Genomic DNA, 22,020 nt, shown 5'->3' on the forward strand with positions numbered 1-22,020 from the left:
TAATAATAATAATAATAATAATAATAATAATAATAATAATAATAATACAAAGCACCAATCCCAACCAGAGGTTATCTAAGACACAGACAACTTTTTTTTTTATTGAAAATGGATTTTTTTTCATACAATATGTTGATTAGGGTTTCCACTCTCCAAACTCCTCCCAGATCCTCCCCACCCACCCAGATCTATACCCTTTCTTTCTCACTCTCAGAATATAGACAACCATCTAAAAATTAAATTAAAAAAAAACTATTAAAAACAAGAACAAAGAAAAAGCATAGTAAGTACATAGAGACACAGAGATGCATATCAAATGCAGACATCCCATAAAAGCACAAAACCAGAAACTATAATGTATATGTAAAGGTCCTATAAGGGGAGAAATGGCTCTGAGAAAGCATTAAGTATTATGAGATAAAGAATCTCCAAAAATGCCACTGAATTCATTTTTGTGTTGGCCATCTACTACTAGACAAAGGGCCTGTCTTTAAGAGAGGTTTGTATAACTAGTGAGATTCAGTTGGAGAAAACTGATTTTTCATTTGCAAAACTGGAAATAGCTTCTGGGTTAGAGACACCCAGCTGGCTCAGTGAGTAAAGCATGAAGACTCAGGGTCATGGGTGGCTTATCATTTATAAAGCAGGGTTGTAGTCGCCCCACCAACAGGATTTGCTGAAGGAGTTGAAGACAGGAGGATCATGGGCAACTTTAAAATAACTCAAAAGACCTATGTTGCTTGGCTCCAACGTTTACCTTCATTGAAGCTGACCTGTTATGTGGAGTAGAGAGTGAGAAGAAAGGCTTACTTCATTTAAGAAAAAGAAAGCTCAAACTGTAATATTTAAGTATTGCATTTATCTCAACCTCCTCTGGTCTTTCTATTTAATCTTTTAATTTTCAAAACAGGAAGTCAGTCTTTATCCACCAGTGAAGTGAAAAGAATTTCTAAGAAAGTAATAAATGACATAGAAAAGATACAATTTGTAAAAGAAAAAAAAAATTAATTAATGGAAACCACAGAGGGCAGAAGAACTGCTAAATGTCATCCAGAAAATCTAGTACATAGAAAAAAAAAATGAGTTTCTGATACATACAGTATAGACACACCTCAAAAATGTCATATAAAATGAAATAAAATCCTTGTTCAAATAGTGTGTGTAAAATGATTCATTTTCCCCAAACAGGTCAAGCTATTGTGGCAATGGCAGCCTCCTGCAGGGTTAGAGCCAGAGCTGACTGGGCCGTAAGTAAGTCATAGGGCAATGAAATTTTCTGTGCCACTACTGTACAAAAAGGAAGAAACAAGTCAAATAATTTCAACAATATACTTTATCCTGACAACTAAGATACGTAACCAATATAAAAACTTAAAGGTTTTACCTTGTTTCCTTTTTATAGCACTATATGAAATCCAGTGTGTATTTTAAACTCTCAGCAGATTTTAATTTGGAAGGTCATATTTCAGCTCTCGAGAACCATACAAAGCTAGTACTACTTTGGTACAACTCTAGTTCTGTGTTAGATAGTGTTATGGTTTGTATCTGAAATGTTCCTCAAAGGCTCATGTGTTGAGGGCACTGTTGCCATCACAGCAATGCTGGGAGATGGGGACCTGGGGAAAGTGATTGGATATGATGGCACTGACATCATGAATGGACTGGTTCATTGGTGGATTAATTGATTTGAGGTCTTACTGAAAACTAGTAAAAACTTTGGAGATAAGACCAAATTAAAGAGTTGGTCCTGACTGGAACTCCTCTTGGGGACTGCATCTAAGCCTGATCCCTTCATAACATATTCTCTGCTTCCAGGCTACAGTGAGATGAAGAGCTCTTCAGCTTGTGTGTCACTGCCATGATGTAAAAATGGTGAATACACTTATGTTTAATGACTAAAACTGCACTGAATCATATATGCACTATTATCGGTACAAAATACCATACAGGATTTTCATTTTATACCATTACAACTCAGTAATTATGCAATAAACTATTGATATCTAAACTTGATTTTTTCCTTCCCAAGCCCCAGCAGCTCAAATGTGCTCCACCATAGCTGGCTAAAATTCTTATAATTTTAAAAAATTTTAGATAAATTAGAGGAATGTTATCATTCCTGAAACAAGGTATTTTGACCTTGTAAAGACCTAATCTTTCCTCACGTCCAAAGATATCAGACTAGCCATTCTTGCACTGAACCCTGATTCTCTGGAGATGATTTTCTCAGATCCTCTGTCACTGTGGTAGAGGGCTGATGAAACCTGTTACTTGACTTGAGGATACAGCTTTGTTAAAATGCCTCAAACTTTACCTTTAAGATCAAAGAGTTTTGTTGTATGTAAGCTATACCTTACTGAAATTATTTATTTGAACAAAACAATTTCATTTTAGAGAAAAATAATATGGCCTATATGGAACTTTATATAACTGAAAATTTCCCACACAAATAATCAAAAAGGAAAAGACTGAATGTGATTAGGCAGTGAAAGATACAGATTATGAAACTTAACCAAGAGCATCCAACTTCAGAGTTGGATGTTGGTTTCAGGACAGGGGAAGAAAATGTGAAAAAATATGAACGAATATTCTCATTCATTGGGAGATTAAAAAAAAAAGAGAGAGATGAGGAAGGTATTTGGGGACAAATTTATTGACATTAATTGGACATGGAGTTAAAAAGAAATACTATTGCCTATCAATTGATACTTCCAAAAAAGAAAACTTAAAAAAAAAAAAAAAAAAAAAAGAAAAAAAAAATTGCTGGATTACTTGGGTGAAATAAATAATATCTGCCATTAACTAGACTAAATAGATACAGAAAGAATCAGAACTAGTTAATAACTCATTTTACAGAATCATTTAAAAATCTCAAAATTTGTCTACTCATTAGAAACAGTGCTGGGCATGGTGGTACATACCTTTAAGCCCAGTGCCTGGGAGGCAGAAACATGAATTTTAATTAGAACCTGAACTCAGCCTGGTCTACATAGCGAGTTCTTAGATGGACAGAACTATACAAAGACACTGTCTCAAAACAAACAAACAAAAATAAATTATTACTAAAGTACATCCCTCCAATAAATTTGTTTTATTGATTGTGTTGGGCAAGCAAAAGATATAAACTAAGAAAATTAGTCACGTTTGTAAATCTGCTGTCTGTTGCTAACATTTATTGTTAAGTTAGGAAGCTCTTACACATAGCTAATAATGTTCTAAAAGGAATCCTTTGTTGACAAATCACGATTCTCTCTCTTTGTTGTTATTGTTGTTGTTCAGATACCATGGCATGTAGCCCTGGGTGGCCAAGAATCCACATTATAGCTCGGACTGATTTGAATTCTTTATCTTCCTGACACTAGCTTCCAAAACGGGATTACAAATAGAGACCATGATTTAAACTTATTTCTTACTTTTACTACATTCCCCTAAAGGCTGAAGAAAAAACAAGTTTAAACTTCTACAAATAAGGAAAGTCACATTAATTTTTTTGATAACTATTTTGAAAGACTTCTTGGAATATTATACTCTTTTTTTGTATGATTTTCAGCATGACCCCAATGCTTGCTCCACTATTAACTATCTCCAGCATTATCCCCCCACCCCCCAATCAATGAGACCTTCTTTAAGTATCTTATACTTGCCAGCAGCAGGAATGCTTCTGAAATGCTCTTGTCGAAGCATCCAGTTGACTGCCTCTCTCTGGTAAGGTCTCAGCACCGGAATCAATGCAGGGTGCTGGACATCCACTTGCACTGACTGTGTTTCTTGCAGGTGTTTTTGCTTCACAAAGTGATAGAGCTCATCAATGTCTTGACCCTCTGTCTCATTCTCTGAATCCTCATCGTCATCTTCAAGGATATCTATGGATCCAACAAAGATATTCAAAACAGGATCTGCATTATTAGTCACAAGCAATTTTTCTTTCTAAACTCATCTCTTCCTACTCTTGTGTACTTTTAGATATTTTGCAATACCTTTTGGATTGACCTCACACCCAAAATCCTCATGGCTTAGTCTTCTGAGGGCTGGAAATGTTGCTCCAAGGCCTGCTAACCACTAGTCCTTATCCCAGGAAGCCCCATGCACCTATCCATCTCCATAGTCCTGCTCTGTGTATTCTGGGACTGGAAATCTCTCCTCAGTAACTACGTACGTATTCTTTAAGAGAGTTCAAATGCTGCACTGTTGTGGATAAACATGTTCTTGTTTTGGTCCGAGGTATGGGCTGTGGGACTAATTCAGATGGTCCACAGCAGCAGACCATTCACTTCGTGTGGGCTCTGAGAGGAGCTCTTGGCCAGGTGCAAATAGCTTAAATCTGAGGACTCTGGAGAGACTGAATGCGGAGCCCAGAAAGTGTGGAGTGCAGAGAAACAACAATGTAGCTCCTGGTACCTGTTGTGAGAAGAGAAGTTGGAGATATGCTAAAACAAGGACTAGACGGGCTCCAAGGAACCTGATGACCCTAATTGGCAGGAAGCATTTAAGAGAACTGTGGCCCCTATCCCACTAACCCTTTTTCTCTCTCCTACCTGGTGTTGGAAGGGACCAGCATGGAGTAGGGAGAAAAAGATAAAAGAAATGTACTTAAGTCTGTTTGTTTTTCCAGCTTAAAATAATGGCTAATGTCACACAGGCAACAACAGGGTACGGACAGATGAATATACATTTCAGGATACAAGCAAAAGGTTTACTGAAGCTACTGCTGGTTCCATTCCCACTTTAATCCCAGAGGGGATTCTCCGGTTTTGTTTCATTGTCTTTCTGCATTCCATTTTTAAAAAGGTTACGAGAATGATTGAACGATTAGGATAGGATTGCAGGGTTGGCAATGCAACTAGAAAATTTGCTGGTAGAGGCTGAAATGCTTGGAAAGCAAAAAGTGTCATTGGTAAAAGAAAAATACCTGGTAACTAAGGGCCTGAATTCTCTACTTCGCCACCTAGCCCTGCTCTGTACACTTTAGGTGTCAAGTTCCCACAGCCTCTGGGTAGGTTGGGGAGCTGGGAGGAGCAGAAAGCTCTACAGGCCTAAAAGGTTAAAGGCAAAAAGCCTGTTTCAAGAAAACAAGTTAATCTTGAGCAAACTGAGCTACCAGATGAGTAACCTCAGGTTAAGAAATTTATACCATTAGCTTTCCTATTAGCCGCCAAAAGTTTTAGATAGCGAAATACTCAATGCTGCCTGAGAGCTTAAAACGGCCGGTCTGTTAACTCAGAAGTAAGGCAGGTTCTGTCAGAGAAGCGAATGAGCACTGGCTTCTCTGCAAGAACATCTGGGTAATTTCTGATCATTAGGCACCTAGATCGGGGCTCAAGAGCAAAAAGTATATCCATACAAAAGCAGATGAAAGTCATCAGGTTAAAAAATTATTGATCCAAAAGGGTTTGGTTCCTTGATTATCTCCTCTTAAGAAAGCAAGATCAAGTTTTGTTTATATTAAAAGAAAAGCTTTTTTTTTTTTTTTTTTTTAAAGAAAGGGGGTAAAATGTTGTGGATATAAACATGTTTTTTGTTTTGGTTCTAGGTATGGAATGTGCGACTGACTCAGATGGTCCACAATAACAGACTATGTGCTTCATGTGGGCTCCAAGAAGAGTAAGCGCTTTACCAGCTGCATAGTTTAAATCTGAGGACTCTGGAGAGAGAATAAATGCCAGAGCCCAGAGAATGTAGAGTGCAGAGAAAGAACAATGCTATTCCTGCTCTCTCCTTACTGCTCCTGGTTGCTGTTGTGAGACAAGTTGGAAGCCTCCTGAAACAAGGACTGGACTAGCTCCAAAGAACCTGATGACCCTAAACAGCAGGAAACAACTGTGAGAACTGCGCCCCTTCTCCCAATAACCCTTTCTCTCTCCTACCTGGTTTTGAGGTGTTAGAAAGGATTTGGGTGGATTAGGGAGAAAAAGATAAAAGAAATGTAAATAAAAAGTTTTGTGTGTGTGTGTTTTTAAAAGTATGCCTACATTGCATGGCAACAATGTTTTCCTCAGTGTTCATGTGCCATTTTATACTTTGGCCAGGACTATGTGTGGTGATCTATTTGCTTTCTCAATCATCTATGGGTACTTGTCCCACTTCCTCAGAAAGACTGATATATTCTGTTCTCATATGTATATAGTAACTATGAGGAACTAAATATGAATTTCATCTGTGATTTATAAATTAACTTATTTCATCACTTTTACACCCTAACATTAGAAAAAATTCCTCATACTTTTCATGCTTATTAAGACAATGATTTTCATAAATTTTTCAGGCTAAGAAGAAAGGACGGGCCTTTGGTTGCAGCAGCTAATGAGATATGCTGAAACCTTTAATGTAAGTTTGCGAGGCTGTCACATTTCACTGAAAGAACACAATGCCCTATAGAAGACACACACTGAAACTTGAACAAAATAAAAACCTTGAATTAGTCCTTCAATATGAAGAAATGAGCCATTTTTATTTCCAAACAGTTCTCAAAGAACATACTGTTAAGCTACATGGTTTTACATAACATTCCTACTATGCTCAATAACTAAGACTGTACTGAATCTATAAATTATTTTCAATACAAAAATGCCATATAGATTTTCATAACCATACAGTATATGGTTATGCACTTATTTCATACCATTACAACAAATTATGTAATCTTGTATTGATAGCTAAGCTTTAGGTTTTCCCTCCCTGGCGTTGGCAATTTAAGCATGCTCTACCATAGCGGTTAAAATTATAACTGAATTATATTATAATTATAACTGAATTATATTATAACTGAAAAAAAACAAAAAACAAAACAAAAAAACATTAATATATTTCATAGCCACTAATATATTTTATAGCATTTCTAATTCTGAAGCAAGATATCTTCTTTCCTATAAATCTCTAACTTGCAAAATCACCTATTAGTAGTAGTATTATAAACCTTTGGAAGAATGAGCTATAGCATCAATTTACACACTATGTTCAAAACAGCTTTCCAAAACATTCTAACAAGGAAATGTTCTATAGGGCTGAGGTTATATACAGCTCAGAAGTACAGCACTTGCCTAGTATGTGTGCAGTTCTGGGTTTGGCATTAAGCACATAAGTAAAAAAAGAAAAAGAAAATAAAAGGAGGGGAAAGAATATCCTACAAACTGCACCTGAAAAAAGTAAGCCATTCAAATTCTCCTCTGTAATCTGGAGAATCCAAGCTGTTTCGCCAGCACCATAGCTGGGTGTACCCCAAGACACTGCCCACGTCTACCAGTGGCAGTGCTCAACCAACAGTGGTTTTTGTTTCTGTTTTTTCTACCACTAAGCTAGCTTCTCTAATATTCATAAACCCTTAGCTACATGCTAGCAAAAAATTCCATGTCCTACCAACAAACAACAAAGTCATCTGCTCTTTATAGGAACCTGACTTTTGAGAGTCTTTATCAGACTGAAAAGTAGAGTAGATTAAAGGCCAGCAACAGTCTCTGGCTATTAAAAATCTGCAGAAGTGGGGTGTTGAAGTCTCCCACTATTAATCTGTGGGGATTTATATGTGGTTTAAATTTTATCAATGTTTCTTTAACAAATGTGGGTGCTCTTGCATTTGAGGCATAGATGTTCTGGATTGTGATGTCTTCCTGGTGGAATTTTGCTTTGATGAGTATGAAGTGTCCTTCCCCATCTCTTTTTATTAATTTTGGTTGAAAGTCTATTTTATCAGATATTAGAAGGCTACTGCTGCTTGCTTCTTGGGTTCATTTGCTTGGAAAGTCGTCTTCCAACCCTTTACCCTCAAGTAAAGTAAACCTTTGTGCCTTAGGTGTGTTTCTTGTATGCAACAGATTGCTGGGTTTTGTTTACGTATCCATTCTGTTAATCTGTGTCTTTTTATTGGAGAGTTGAATCCATTGATGTTGAGAGAGATTAATGACCAGTGGCTGTTAGCAACAGTTATAAAAACTGCATGGTACTGGCATAGAAACAGAATGGTGGATCAATGGAACCAAACAGAAGACCCAGAAATAAACCCACACACTTATGGACACCTGATTTTTGACAAAGATGCCAAAACCATACAATGGAAAAAAGATAGCATCTTTTTTTTTTTCAAATGGTGCTGGTCCAACTTGATGTCTACATGTAGAAAAATGAAAATAGATCCATACTTATCACCCTGCACAAAACCAAAGTCCAACTGGATCAAAGAACTCAACATAAAACCAGACACATTAAATCAGCTAGGAAAAAAAGTGGGGAATACCCTAGAACTCACTGGTACAGGAGAAAACTTCCTGATCAGAACACCAACAGCACAGGCTCTAAGAGCAACAATCAATAAATGGGACCTCATGAAACTAAAAAGCTTCTGTAAAGCAAAGGACACTGTCATCAAAACAAAGCGACTGCCTACAGATTGGGAAAGAATCATCACCAACCCTTTATCTGACAGAGGACTCATATCCAATATATATAAAGAACTAAACAAGCTGAAAAGCAACAAACCACTTAAAAAATGGGGAACAGAGCTAAACAGAATTCTCTGTAGAGGAATATCGAATGGCAGAGAAGCATTTAAAGAAAGGCTCAACCTCATTAGCCATTAGGGAAAGGCAAATCAAAACAACCCTGAGATTTCACCTTACACCCATCAGAATGGCCAAGATCAAAAACTCAAGGGACAACACATGCTGGAGAGGTTGTGGAGAAAGGGGAACCCTTCCCCACTACTGGTGGGAATATAAACTTGTACAACCACTCTAGAAAGCAATCTGGCACTTTCTCAGACAACTAGAAATAGCGCTTCCTCAAGATCCAGCCATACCACTCCTAGGCATATACCCAAAAGAGGCTCAAGTACACAAAAAGGACATTTGTTCAACCATGTTTGTAGCAGCTTTATTTGTAATAGCCAGAAGCTGGAAACAGCCCAGATGCCCTTCAACTGAAGAATGGATGCAGAAATTGTGGTACATCTATACAATGGAGTATTACTCAGCAATGAAAAATAAGGAAATCATGAAATTTACAGGTAAATGGTGGGACCAGGAAAGGATCATCCTGAGTGAGTTGTCCCAGAAGCAAAAAGACACACACGATATATACTCACTCATATAAACATACAACATAGGATAAACCCACTAAAATCTGTACATCTAAAGAAACTAAGCAAAAGAGAGGACCCTAACTAAAATGCTCAATCTCCATCCTGAAAGGCAAAGAGGATGGACATCAGAAGAAGAAGAAAACAGGGAACAACCTAGGAACCTGCTACAGAGGGCCTCTGAAAGCCAGAAGAAGAAAACAGGAAACAACCTAGGAACCTGCCACAGACGGCCTCTGAAAGCCTCTGCCCTGAAGACTATCAAAGCAGATGCTGAGCCTGATGGCCAACTGTCGGGCAGAGTGAATAGAATTTTATGTAAGAAGTGGGAAATAGCAAGAGCTGGAGAGGACAGGAACTCCACAAGGAGAGCAACAGAACAAGAAAATTTGAACACTGGGAACTTCCCAGAGACTCATACTCCAACCAAGGACTATTCATGGAGATAACCTAGAACCCCTGCAAAGATGTAGCCCATGGCAGTTCAGTGTCCATGTAGTAATGGGAAGAGGGATTGCCTATGACATAATCTGATTGGCCTGCTCTTTGATCACCTCCACCTGAGGGGGGAGCAGCCTTACCAGGCTACAGAAGATGACAATGCAGCCACTTCTGATGAGAACTGATAGTCTAAGATCAGAAAGAAGGAGAGGAAGACCTCCCCTATCAGTGGACTTGGGGAGGGGCATGCATGCAGAAAGGGGAGGAAGGGTGGGATAGGGAGGTGAGGAGGGAGGGGCTTATGGGGGGATACAAAATGAATAAAGTGTAATTAATAATAATAATAAAAATCTGCAGAAGAGTTAAGAATAGATAGGTACGTAGAAAGAGAGACAGAGATTCTGCCAGTTTAGGTGCAAATTGACTTTGTATGTTGATTTTGCAATATTTCTTGAATGCTGGGCACAATACTAAGCAAATAATATCAGTAAGGGTATTCTGGATTTGTCATACAGTACTGTATAAAGATCATTCAAGTTTCATCATTTTTATTATTTATTTTTCAGGTTGTTATATGTAAGAGTTGAGGGAAAACTGACAATCCCAAAAGGCAATTTTAAAGCTTACTTTAATAATTACCTGGAATAATAAAATTATGTAACTTTTCCATCACTCTCTTCATGAGCTGATTGAACTTTTTCATTCTTGAACTTGCATCACTCAAAAAATCTAGTCTTGTTAGGCCAGCTTCCAAGATATAAATTCCAACCTACAAAGAATTAACACATGAAGTTTTATGAAGTTTTGCTGGGAATATACTCTATAAGTACAAAGACAACCTTTTTCAGAGTCACTTTCACTATGGACAGTGGATCACCAGGGATAAGAGTTACAGATGACTGTTAGATGACATGTGGGTTCTGGGAACTGAACCCAGGTCCTCCACAAGAACAGGAGTGCTCTTGTTCTTGTTCTGGAGAACTGGTACAGGAGCCAGTTCTCCATTTTTAAAGGTTTTAACAATGTTTGCTCCACAGACACAAGATATATTTTTAATTTCATAGTTTATTTGGTAAATGTCTATGAAGTATTATTTATTAGAAAAAAGAAAAAGACGTCCTTAAATGGGACTAAACACAGGAGAATGTGATGAAATATTCAATTCTACTCACCAAGACACTAGTTCCCAAACCCAATGAGTATCACAACAATCAGTGAAGCATGTTACAAGGAAGTATTTCCTAGAAAACTAAACACATGTGCTCACACTTTTGTGGTTAGGTTTAGAAATTCTTATTACTGGATCAAATATGAATAAAAGGTAGAAGAAAACTGACCTTGACTATTTTAGGTATCTTAACTTGTAAAACAATGTAAGAGGTGAGATAAATCAAATCTGAGTATAAACAATGATATTTTGAAATAAAAGAAATCTAGAAAATATACCTTTTGTTTAGACTCAAATGTTCTCAATTTCAAAATTGAAGTCTATCTAGGTAACCTAAAGGGTTTAATTTTTAAGGTTTCTTACAGCAGATAATGCATTTTTTTTTCCCATTTCCCCAGATACCCTGGGCCTAACTCCCTAATGAGTAAAAGCCTTTATTTAGTCTCCTGAAATATAAGAATCCAGCAACATTAAACTGTAACAAGTGACAAAGATTACAGTTCAGGATTGTATGCATTTGCCTTTTGTTCATCTGGAGATGGCTTACCTCAGCAGCAATAAATACTGACATATTTATACAAATCAAGGTCAGGGAAAATGGAAGAGATTAAGATTTAATTTTAATGTTAGGATACAGACACATAAGCCGTGAATTCTTACATTCCTGCCATCACTCAGCAAAATTCTGGCCCTTAAAATCAGTAGACAGGGAAAAGCATGGGTGAGTTTCACTCTCCAGGGAAAAGGTAATTGCTACATAATGCTCCCAAATGTTCTCTATTCCACCCTAAACACAACAGATCTCCCCAGAAATAACAATTAGGCCTACTGATACAATTGCTATTAATTTGAGAAATGTGTAATAAAATCGTTTCAGTGACACAAGGATGAAAAAACACCTTAGAATTTTTCTTTCAAGCCTTAGCATGAAAGCATATTATCTCTTTTACAAAGTATATCTATTTATGTCACCTGATTTTAGCAAAATCATGAAAGAATTCATGTTTAAGGTTCATACAGAACTGTAGTAAAACATTTGTGTAATTTGTATATATTTATACATTTGTACATATTTGTACATATCTACACTGAATGTAGATCTTGAAATAAATTAGATTTACTGATATTGTTAAGTAACAGGCCCTTTCACAGGTAGTGGATAAAGATTTCAGTTTAGAAAGCAGGAAATGTAATTGTGCTTTAAGCACAATTAAAAATGAGATAAAATAAAAACAAAAATATTACTCAGGGCAAGGACATGCAGTACCACCGTTGGGCTTAAGAAAAGTTCTCCATGCACTAGATTCTTTCTGAAAAAGACTATCAGAAAGTGACATACAGTTAGAAGAGAAGGTAAAGAGGGAACCAAGAAATGCACAGACAGACAGAATATGTTGGGGAAACAAGTTAATTTGTAATTTCAACAGCCAGATTAAAAAACAATGACAAAAAAAATATATGTAAGAATAGGAAGGTTATACATAAGTTCTACAATCAGGAAATTAATTCATATTTAAAATATAGCATTTCTGAAACAATGTAGAAAAAGAATTTGAAAGTGCAACCTGGCTAAAAATGATTGGCAGGAAGACACAATGTTAAGAGTTGTTTAAAGCCCCATAAAAAGCATTCTTTGAGACTTAATAATGAGAGGCTTATTGCTAGGTTTTGAGTCTAAGCTAATATCAATGAATTACCAGTGCAGAACTTTATAAAACACCACAGACACTGAGTACCTTGATCGTATGATTTCCTTCTGGTCTCTGATAGAGTTTTATTCCTTTTTTCTTCTGCAGCCAGGCCAAATCCTGTAACATGTCACTAGTGAAGGAGGATTCCACTCGAACACCCTTACCACAAACATGGGCTGATTCTTTGAGTACATTTTCTTGTTTCTCTACATCTTTACATTCTGAATGAGCATAGATCAGGAACTCATTGCTTGACTCTGAACTTATCAGTGTAAAACTCCTTTCAGAGAAATGTTCAACTAAACTCTCTTCAGGGAGAAGCTGAAGAGCAAAATCTCCCAGAAACGCTTTCCAAGAATGGTCTTCTGCATGATAGGGAGAAATCTTAACATTCATCGTCACAGACAAAGGGGTCTCTTTTTTGGTGGATTCTAAGGTGCTCACAGCCTCTGACCGCCTCTTCTTAGCTCTGTGAACTGCACCTTCAGGAGGGTCATCATCTATGATGATGCAATCGGAAGAGGAGTCTGCACCTGAGCAGGGCTGCTCCTCAACAGTAAAGGTGAGTGGCTCATTCCTCAAGTTTTCATACATGTCCCAGTGAAGCTGCTGCTGCCTTTCTTCATTCACCTTCACTGGGGGAACACGCTTCCTTCGGCTGCTCATCTTCACACTCTCACTTTCTTGGTTAGTAAATGTAGATTCTAAATGACAAATGGAACAGTGGACATGAGGCAGGATAGAGAGACAACAAAAGTATGGCAACATGGGAAGAGAATGGACCATACTCTGGAGTCTGGTTAAAGCCTCTGGTCAGTTGAAATCCAGACTCCAGCACAATTAACAACATGCATTTGCTGTGAAGATTACCAAGACAGAGATAATTTATCTTTTATGAAGAAATACTTTCAAACAAAAACATCAACATTGCAATATTCAGGCTTACTGCCAAATGAACAAGACCTCAGCTGGGCCTCACTCCTCTCCTAGATATTTTCTAAGAATCTCACCCAAGACTGTAGTTTCCATTGACAGTCAAGATAACCCATTTCCTGCATTTTAGCCCAGTTATCTTTAAGATAACCCTGTGATATCAAGCACATTCCTTAGCAGCTGTTACACAAAATCTGAAATCTGTTATATACTGTGAAAACTTCAGAGACATATATAGAAAAGAATAGGTAAATTTGTAAGAAGATTAAAGTGAAGTAACAGCTGCTATGGTTTGGCCATAAAAGCTACCCACAGATTACATGTCACAACTGATCCCTGGCTGGTACTCCTATTCTGTGAAATTCTGGAAACTTGAGATGGGACGTAGGTGTACGGAATGTGATGCTGACTGCTGAGCCTGGAAGATCAACCTTGTTTCCTGTCCTGTCAGTTTTCTTACCTAGCTAGATGTGAGCAACTTTACCAGCCTGCTGCCACTAAGAAGCACTCCCACCCTCACTATGTCTTCCCCATCAAAATGGGTTGTCTTTTCAACTCCCTGTAGTTGCCTCTTGTCTGGTATTTTCTTGAGGAGAACACTAACAGGTAACAAACACATTAACAATGATCTCATGTATTAAATGTTGTAAAAGTTTCACTCAAATTTAGTAGAAAAAAAATTTAGTTAAAACACAATCAATTGCATAAAAGAAAACAAATTATAAAACTACACCTGATGGGCAACAAACCTGATAGGAAGAAAAATTTGTAAGATGAACTTTGATTCACCTGTTTCAATTGTTGTCTCAGAGGATTACTACCTCTGTCTGCTAACCTAGGTCTAGTCCTGGAAGTTTCTAGCCTCTGTACAATCTAAGCTAGGCCTAGAATGTTTTCAGCCTCTAAGACTTACTGCTTAATAAACTCACCCTTTCTTGTACTTACTGAGCTCTGGGCTGGCTGGTTCAACTCAGCAGTTCTGGCTCAAACTCCTATGCCAGCTGACTTATTCAATCTGGCTTCTCTTTTAGCCCATGGAACGCTCTGCTTGGCCCCAAATTAACTCCAGTAATCTGCACTACTCTCCTGGCTCCTCATTTGATCTTCACATGAGTTCTCTCTCTTCAACCTGTCTCTCTATTACTGTTGAGGTAAAACTGCCTCCTCTGCATTGCCCCTTAAGTAGCTTCCCTTTCCTCTCTTCTTAAGAGTTCAGCATATCCTATTCGGTCAAATCTTTCTGATTTGATTCACCACTTTTTCTGTCACTCAATTAGACATCACTTTCAAACTTGGGTGCTTTCTCTTATAAATTAACTTTACCTTCATAGTTTGGAAATAAAGGTATGTACCACCATGCCTGGACCTAAGCTTTTCTTTACTTGAAACTTACTCTAATGCAGGCTGGCCTTGAAATCAGATACGCTTGTCTCTGTCTCCTGGATTAAAGGTGTGTTTGTATTCAAGCCAGATCATACAGCCCTAGAAGGTCTTTGGATGTGATCTCTTTGTCAGAGCAGCCATGTTCTGAATTAAAATTCCTCTATACAAACTTCTCATAAAGCCAGAAATAAATACCTGTCTCACGTGTTAGTTAGATTTAAATCCACACCACTGCTGTATAATTCCAATGTGCTTTACAATCCCAAAACATTAACAAAACTTCGCTTGACCTTTATATAGTTTAAAATCCTTAGAAATATTTTTTTCAAAGAGAAAAAAAACTATAGACGCACACAATGATTTTATGGATTAACAGATCAAAAAGAATAAGAGTGACAGCTTAGATAAAGAATAAGGCAACATGGGCAAAAAGGAGCAAAGAAGACAAAGAAAAACATGTCGGAGCAAAAGAAGACTTCCCATGATAAATTCAAGCCATTTAGATTAAAAGGTTTGACCAAGTTTAAATAGCCAGTGTTTAACAATATTGTACCTCTGTCGGAGTACCTTAACCGTAAATCAACATCTTCAATCATGACCCTAGGGCTACTTGCAGAGTCAAACTACACAGGCGCCACGGCGGTTTAGCAAGCGAAAGTACTTAATCTTTCTCTGAAGGTAATTGAGAACTTGCCAGCCTAACTTCCAGGTCTCTGCATCCCTTTCCGCTACCTGCAGTCCCACGCCCCACCAGCCTAGGCACCTGAACAGTGCCAGATCCTGCGGGCACGTTGCAGGCTCAGAAGGGTCCCCTTCCGTAATCCTCAAGAAAGAAGCAGGCTGTCAGCGTCCGATGCTCAAGCTCCTGGAGGGACCGCTCGCCACAAGGCCTCAGTACGAGAGCGTAGGCAGCGAGCACCCAGGAGCTTCACAGGAGCCCTCGGTATTCCCCTGAGGCCACAGAGCCAGCTTCCCTCCGCGACCTCTAACCCCTGACCCAGTATCCACCCCGGCCTACCTCAGCAGGTACCCAAGCGCCGGGCTATCCCCGTACGCTGCAGGTGGACAGACGCCAAATACACAAGCACACACACCTGCCGGAGCTGCGCATGCGCGGAGTGCTCTATGGACGCCCGTGCCGGAAGCCACAGCGCCGGCTGAAAACAACCCCAAGCGTCGGGTGCACGCGAACGCGCAGGACAAGACAGACGCCCCGCCCCTTTCTCGCTCGCTTGGCTTCAAAGGGCGCGTCTGCGCATGTCCCATCTTTGACCCCTCCCATGAGAAAACCGTTAAGATCTCGCGATGGTTGTGCCCTTCTCCTACCCCCCCTCCCGTCGCAACAGCAAATGTAGGATGGGCGGGAACCGAAAGAGGGGTTGGGCTTTTCGTCAGAAGGGGCGGGATGTTGTGATGCGGTTTTAATAAAAACAGGCACAAACTTAAGTAAAACGGAATGCAGGATGCTGAGCAATTATAATAACCCAAATAAATTTACAAGTTAGGAATTAAACCACCAAACCAAAAGAATTTGATTTAACGAGGAAAAAAATGCAGAGAAGTTGTTTCCAAAAGCTGCTCAGAGTAAAGAGGTCTGAGAGAAATTTATTCTGGCCCAAAACAAAACAAAAAACTAAGGCTTTAAATGTTTAAACATTTTAAGAGAAAGAAATTATACAGCTATGCTGAAGCTGGCCTCCTAGTTTCTTTTCAGAAGGGAGAATTCCACCCTCAGTAGACATAAACAAAATTCTCCCTTCTGAGCACTTCAATTGTGTGTTACCAAGCGCTTTGTATATCTTTTGAAATTTTTCTAGTGGAGTAATGTTTTTGGATTTTGTAATCACCATAGCTAATTACGGCGGGGTTGGGGGAAGAGGTTCTTTTACTATTTGGCTTTCTGGAAGACCCATAGCGTGAGACACGTGTTCATAAAGATACCAAGTCCTAACACTTACTAGACAGTAAATAATCTAATGATAGTACTCACATGAGAATCAACTTATTGGACACACGAAGATCTTAGCAGTGAACCTCCATTTTTCATATACTTCAACTACCTTGTTTTGAAATAGTCCAGCTATGTTGTATCATGTCTAATCTAGTCCAAACCTAGCAATAAAGAGAACCTCAAATTTTTTCTGTTTTTTTCAATGTACATAAAAAAGTTATTGTTTACTTTGTGTTGTGGTCCAGTAAGTATACAAAACATATCTAAATAGAGAATATCAAAATTTAAAAATATTTTACTGCTAAAAATGATAAGGACCATCTGAACTTTGAACACATTACCTCTTTCCTGACGTAGGATTTGCTTTGAAGCTGATGGGTGCAGGCTCAAGTTGGTGGATGGTAGTAGTAGAAGTGGCTGTAGAATTTTATTAAAATTAGAAATAAGGTCAGGGTTGCAAAGAAAGAGATCACCACTCCATCTGACAAGGCAAAACTGTGAGCTGATTGATATGTGTGCCCATAACTGAACTCAGGTCTTTTGCAAGAGAAGAGGGTGTCATTAACCCCTGAGCTATATCTCTCCAGCACCCCAGAATGTTTTTTTTTTCATTTTTTTTCTTTCGTTCCTTCCATCTTTCCTTTTGAGAGGGTCGGTTTAAGACAGGGTTTCACTGTGTAGCCTTGGCTGTCCTAGACTGGCTTACTAGACCAGGCTGGTCTCACAGCAATCCACCTGCCTCTGCTTCCCTGAGTGCTGGCATTAAAGGGGTGTGCCACCACACCCCACTTGTATTTCTTTGCTTTGTTTTTGTTTCTGTTTTTTTTAAGACAGGATTTCTCTGTTTTAGCCCTGGCTGTCCTGAAACAGTCTGTAGACCAGGCTGGCCTCAAAATCAAAGAGATCCACCTGCCTCTGCCTTCCACCACTGCCCAGTTGTATATCTTAATAAGACTAAATCAAAATTACTTCTTCCTTCATGGGCTGGAAGCCTGTTGGCAGGCATGAAAAGAATACATCATACATCTACACTGAAGCTTTGGTGGTAGCTAGGTACAATAAGAAGCAATAGTTTGAAAAGAATATATTTTTAATTTTTAACAGTGAGCTTGAAATATTCAGTAAAAACCTTTAATAAGCAGATAATCTGCCATCAGAGGTTTTAATACAATTCTTAAGAGCCATAGGACATTCAGAGCAATAAATGAATACTTAATTCCAACCTAAAGTCACCAGCTGAATTACCCCCTGAAAGGAAAGTCATATTATACTAAATTTTGAAGCAATGCACTTTCTTTACCCATGAAAGTACTAGATGGCATGTTCTTCCACAAGAGGGTTGCTCAGTCTACACTGCTGGGCATACCACCCCATTAATAATAATGGCTACATTTCTTTTGATCAATCTCTGCAGTTTCTTCTACATCATTTGCTGTTTCAGTTTGCACTTTTATAAAGATGCTTTTTTCTTCCTTAAGCTGCATGAACAAACTCTTTGAAAGCTTCAAGCTCCATATCCCCTAGCCTTTATAAAGTAGAAGTGAGTTAGGACTTTGCTTTGCATTAGACTTTGACATATGAAAATGTGGTTGGCTTGATCTTCTATCAGATTTCTGTATTAGTAATGGAGTTACTTCTCTTTGTTATGGTTCTTGTGTTTGCTGAAATAGTTTTTTGCAGTTTTTGTCAGCAAATAGCCACGTAATTTCCTTCAAGAATTTTTCCTTTACTTTGATAATTTCTTGCAGGAGACCTAGTTTTCAGCCTATCACAATTTAAACTTAATTACTTCTAGCTTTTACTTGGAAGTGAGAGGCATGTGGCATGATTTCTGTTATCCCAACCTCAAGATTGTTGTTTTAAATAATAAAGTGGCCCAGGGGAGGGGAAGAAATGGGAAACATCTAGTTGGTGATATAGTCAGATCACATACTTTTATTAAAGTCACTTTTATTGCATCTCAAATCAATTACCACACTATAATAAAAGATCACCAAACAAAAAGTATCATTACAAATGGTGATTATAAAGTTTGAAATAGTATGAGAATGACCAATATTTCTATTTGTCACAGACACAAAGTGTCCATATGCTGTTGGGAAAATGGCAGCAGTAGACTTTGCTGAATGCAAGGTTGCCACAAATACTCCCTTTGAAAACAAACACCGAAAGAGTGGAGTAAGATGAGGTATGTCTGTAAATGTGAAGGCAGTCAGACCGCTTGTTCCTTCATATCTTCTCAATGGCTAATGTGATGATAAGTTCATTTCCTTTTGAGGACCCTAAGGTGTTTTCATTCTCATGGTAAGCTCCATTCCAGCTTCTCTCTTCTTTCTTGGTTTCTTCTTCATTGCTTCTTCCAATAAGTGACTCAGACCAGGCAGTAAATCTCTTAAAAGAGATTTATTGGAGAGATGAATTGAAGAGAGGAGGGACAAATGCAGAATGGCTGCCTCTGCTCCCTGGAGAAGACAGCAATGAACTGGACAAACACAGCCTTTAAATAGGACAGAGATTTCCAGAATGAGGATTGGTGGGGTTCCTGAGGAGCTTAGGGATTGGTGGGTTTTTGCTCAGCCTTTTCATCTAAAATTACCATAAATATGGGGGGATCCTACTGAGGGGCTGGGGATGGCTGCAGAGGCTAGAACTGCCAGTTTGACAGTTGGAGAGGTGTGGGGGAGGGCCTATTAACCCATCCCCTAAGGAGTTTACACAGACTTGAACTCTTAAACTAAACTATAAACTTATACTAGGCTATCAGATTTCTTGTTCTGGTCCCTTGCTGACAGTGGCAGACCTTGTAAAGCTTTGTTGCCACAAAGATGGCACTGCCAGAACTCACAGACTAGCTCCATTTAAACATGCCTCCCTTCCACTGAGCTCCCTGTCATCAGTAGCCTTAACTGAGGCCTCGGGTGCTGCTGCTTTCTCTGTGACTTCAACTTCTCACTTTCTCCTGAGTCTGATCTCAGGTACCGGGGCTGTGGAGATTTTGTGCCAGATGCTCTGGAGTCCTGAGGTTTTGCTGTTTGGAGGTGTAGAGAGGCCAGCCTTACAGCCAGAATATCTAAGCAACCCTTTTAAGACACCACAGTGGGTGGCACCCAGGAGAGCTGAAGAGAGGGTACCCAGGAAAAGATGTAGGGTAAGCCCAGAGGCAAAACTTGAAGCAGCCTGACATGGCTGCTGGAGCAACTCAGCCTGGACCAAGACACTCTCCTGCAAAGTATACAAAGTTTACAAAGTATGCAAAGTAAACAAAGGGAGTCTGGAAGGGCTTCCCTGCTGTGCAGTGCCAATAGTGACCCCTGTGAAAGGGTTGTTTGACCCCAGCGGGTCACAACCCACAAGTTGAGAACCAATAATCTAGACCATTGCTTGTGTCCTCTGTTTAAGCTGTTGCTTTATTACTGAACCATATGGCTTAACAATGTTAAACAATTATCCATTAAACTTAGTAGTTTAGTACAGGCAAAATGCAGGCAAAAGACATGATTTTTTTTTTTTTAATGACTCTGAGCTATGTATTTCAGCAAGAGTAATGCTGGGCCAGTTCTCCTTCCTTCTCAACAGAAAGGCTGTTAGCAAAATTTATTCCACATTCCCTCTTTGCTTATTCTCTAGGAGTGCAGGAGGGGGCTGCCAAATGTGATTGACAGTTGCCAAAGATAACTCCTTACCAATTCTCCTCCTACCAACTTGTCTTGAAATTGCTTTTTGTTCTTCAGCTAAAATGAAAGTTTTAGGGTCAATATCACTATTTCAGAATGAATTGCAATTTCCAGGTCCACTGTAAAATGTGGATAGTACTAACAGTGTGTGATGAGGAAATATGTTCTTAGAAAATTGGTGCCTGCAGGGGTCATCAGCTCTCTCAAAATGACCAGTAGTAGGTCAGTCACAGAATAACAGTGGTATCAAGGTTTAGCTATACTTCTAATAGGATCAAGGGGTATGTGAACTAAATCTTCATGTTCAAAATTTCACAGTTTTCCCTTAGGATAAGCCTGAATAGGTTTAAGTTTTACCCCTTGAGTTTATTTTTTTTTTTCTTGGTGATCTGTAGGTCACTTGTATTTCAAAATCTGTGTTTTGGTTTATTTTTTTTTTCACCATCTTTTGCTGCAAGATTAACCTGAAAATTGAAACTTGAACTGTGTGTTCATTCTGCTTGTCATTATGGATAAAGCAATTTTTATAATTTGTACATAAAACGCTGCAGTTGAACACGAATTATTGGCACATAAATAATATATCATTTATTAGTTTTGAGAGTAAAAAAGCAATTCCTTAAAGTAGGTAAAAACAGAGAAGGTCAAATGGGGAGTTTTCATGAAAGAAAAGAGTGTAACAAAGGTAAGATGAACTGTGACTACCAAGCCATTCACACTTTTCTAACCCTCCTTGTCCAACCATTCCTTTTCCTCCTAAGGTATATTGTTCCAACTACCTCAGAACTTTAAGCAATAATAGTGTTATAGATAAATTTCTGATGCCTACAAATGAATAATATTTATTGTGTCTATTTGGAAGCTACAAGTAAAATATTCTTAATCTATTCTAAAAATTTCAAGCATGACGTTTATACATACAAAAATAGTGACATAACATTTCCAGAGTGAATATGAAATCTCAAAGAAGCATTATAACAGTAGAGTTGGCAGAAACTGGTGCTTGCCAGGCAATGAAGAGCCTTCCCAAAGTCACCATTCAGCAGGATTGCCACGTGTGCTGACTCTAGCACTGGTGTGTTGTTAAGTCAGTTCCCTGGGGCAATAGCAAAATTAAATATTAGCTTTATTTCTTTTATGTCCTGCCAAGTTTCTGGGCTCCTCAGTAGGTTCTTAAATAAGATTAAATACCTAACAGCCTAAAATAATACACAACAGTAGTATTTGATTACCAATTATATCTGTATATCTTAACACCTCATCTTAGATCTAAGCTCCTGAGAGTTATTTTAAACAAAATTGAAAACTATGAAACTACTAGGAGAAATACTTCAGTACACTAAAACTGGAAAGGTTGTTTGTCCTACGCAAGACCTCCAAAGTGGAAAATAACGGCACAAATAAACCAGTGAGATTACATTATATTAAAAAATTTCTGCACAACAAAATGAAACAACCAATAGAATAAGAAATACATTATACTATAATGATTATGGGAAAAGACAATTGTCAACTAGGACTCTGACAAGAGGTTAATGCCCAGAATACATATAAGAGAATGAAAATAACTCAGTACCAAAACCAACATCAAAACCCACAAGCAACAACAAAACCCACAAACAACAATCAAAGCATTCTTAATTATCTTCTAGGAAAACTGTATATACGTGTGCAGAAGAATCAGATTAGATCCATATCTATAACCTTGCATC

At 38.4% G+C, this 22,020-nt stretch overlaps 1 protein-coding gene across 6 annotated transcripts in view; it reads right to left on the minus strand.

The window, feature by feature from the left end:
* Shprh (SNF2 histone linker PHD RING helicase) overlaps window positions 1–15,775 on the minus strand; it is a 90,586-nt gene extending 74,811 nt beyond the window's left edge. For 5 of the 6 annotated variants that reach the window (XM_055629118.1, XM_055629116.1, XM_055629121.1 and 2 more), the window contains exons 1-4: window positions 15,702–15,775; window positions 12,413–13,071; window positions 10,148–10,277; window positions 3,645–3,863 (exon numbers count right to left, since the gene is read on the minus strand). In XM_055629118.1, coding sequence (XP_055485093.1) covers window positions 3,645–3,863; window positions 10,148–10,277; window positions 12,413–13,033 — 970 coding nt within the window. In that variant the 5' untranslated portion in view covers window positions 13,034–13,071; window positions 15,702–15,775. Of the gene's footprint in view, window positions 1–3,644; window positions 3,864–10,147; window positions 10,278–12,412; window positions 13,072–15,446; window positions 15,592–15,701 lie in introns of those variants that run through there. The other variant, XM_055629117.1, reaches the window with a different exon arrangement.
* Between the last annotated feature and the right edge of the window lie 6,245 nt (window positions 15,776–22,020).

The sequence above is a fragment of the Psammomys obesus genome, unplaced genomic scaffold (genome assembly GCF_907164565.1).
Source record: "Psammomys obesus unplaced genomic scaffold, mPsaObe1.curated_primary_1811, whole genome shotgun sequence".
NCBI classification, from domain to species: Eukaryota; Metazoa; Chordata; class Mammalia; order Rodentia; family Muridae; genus Psammomys; species Psammomys obesus.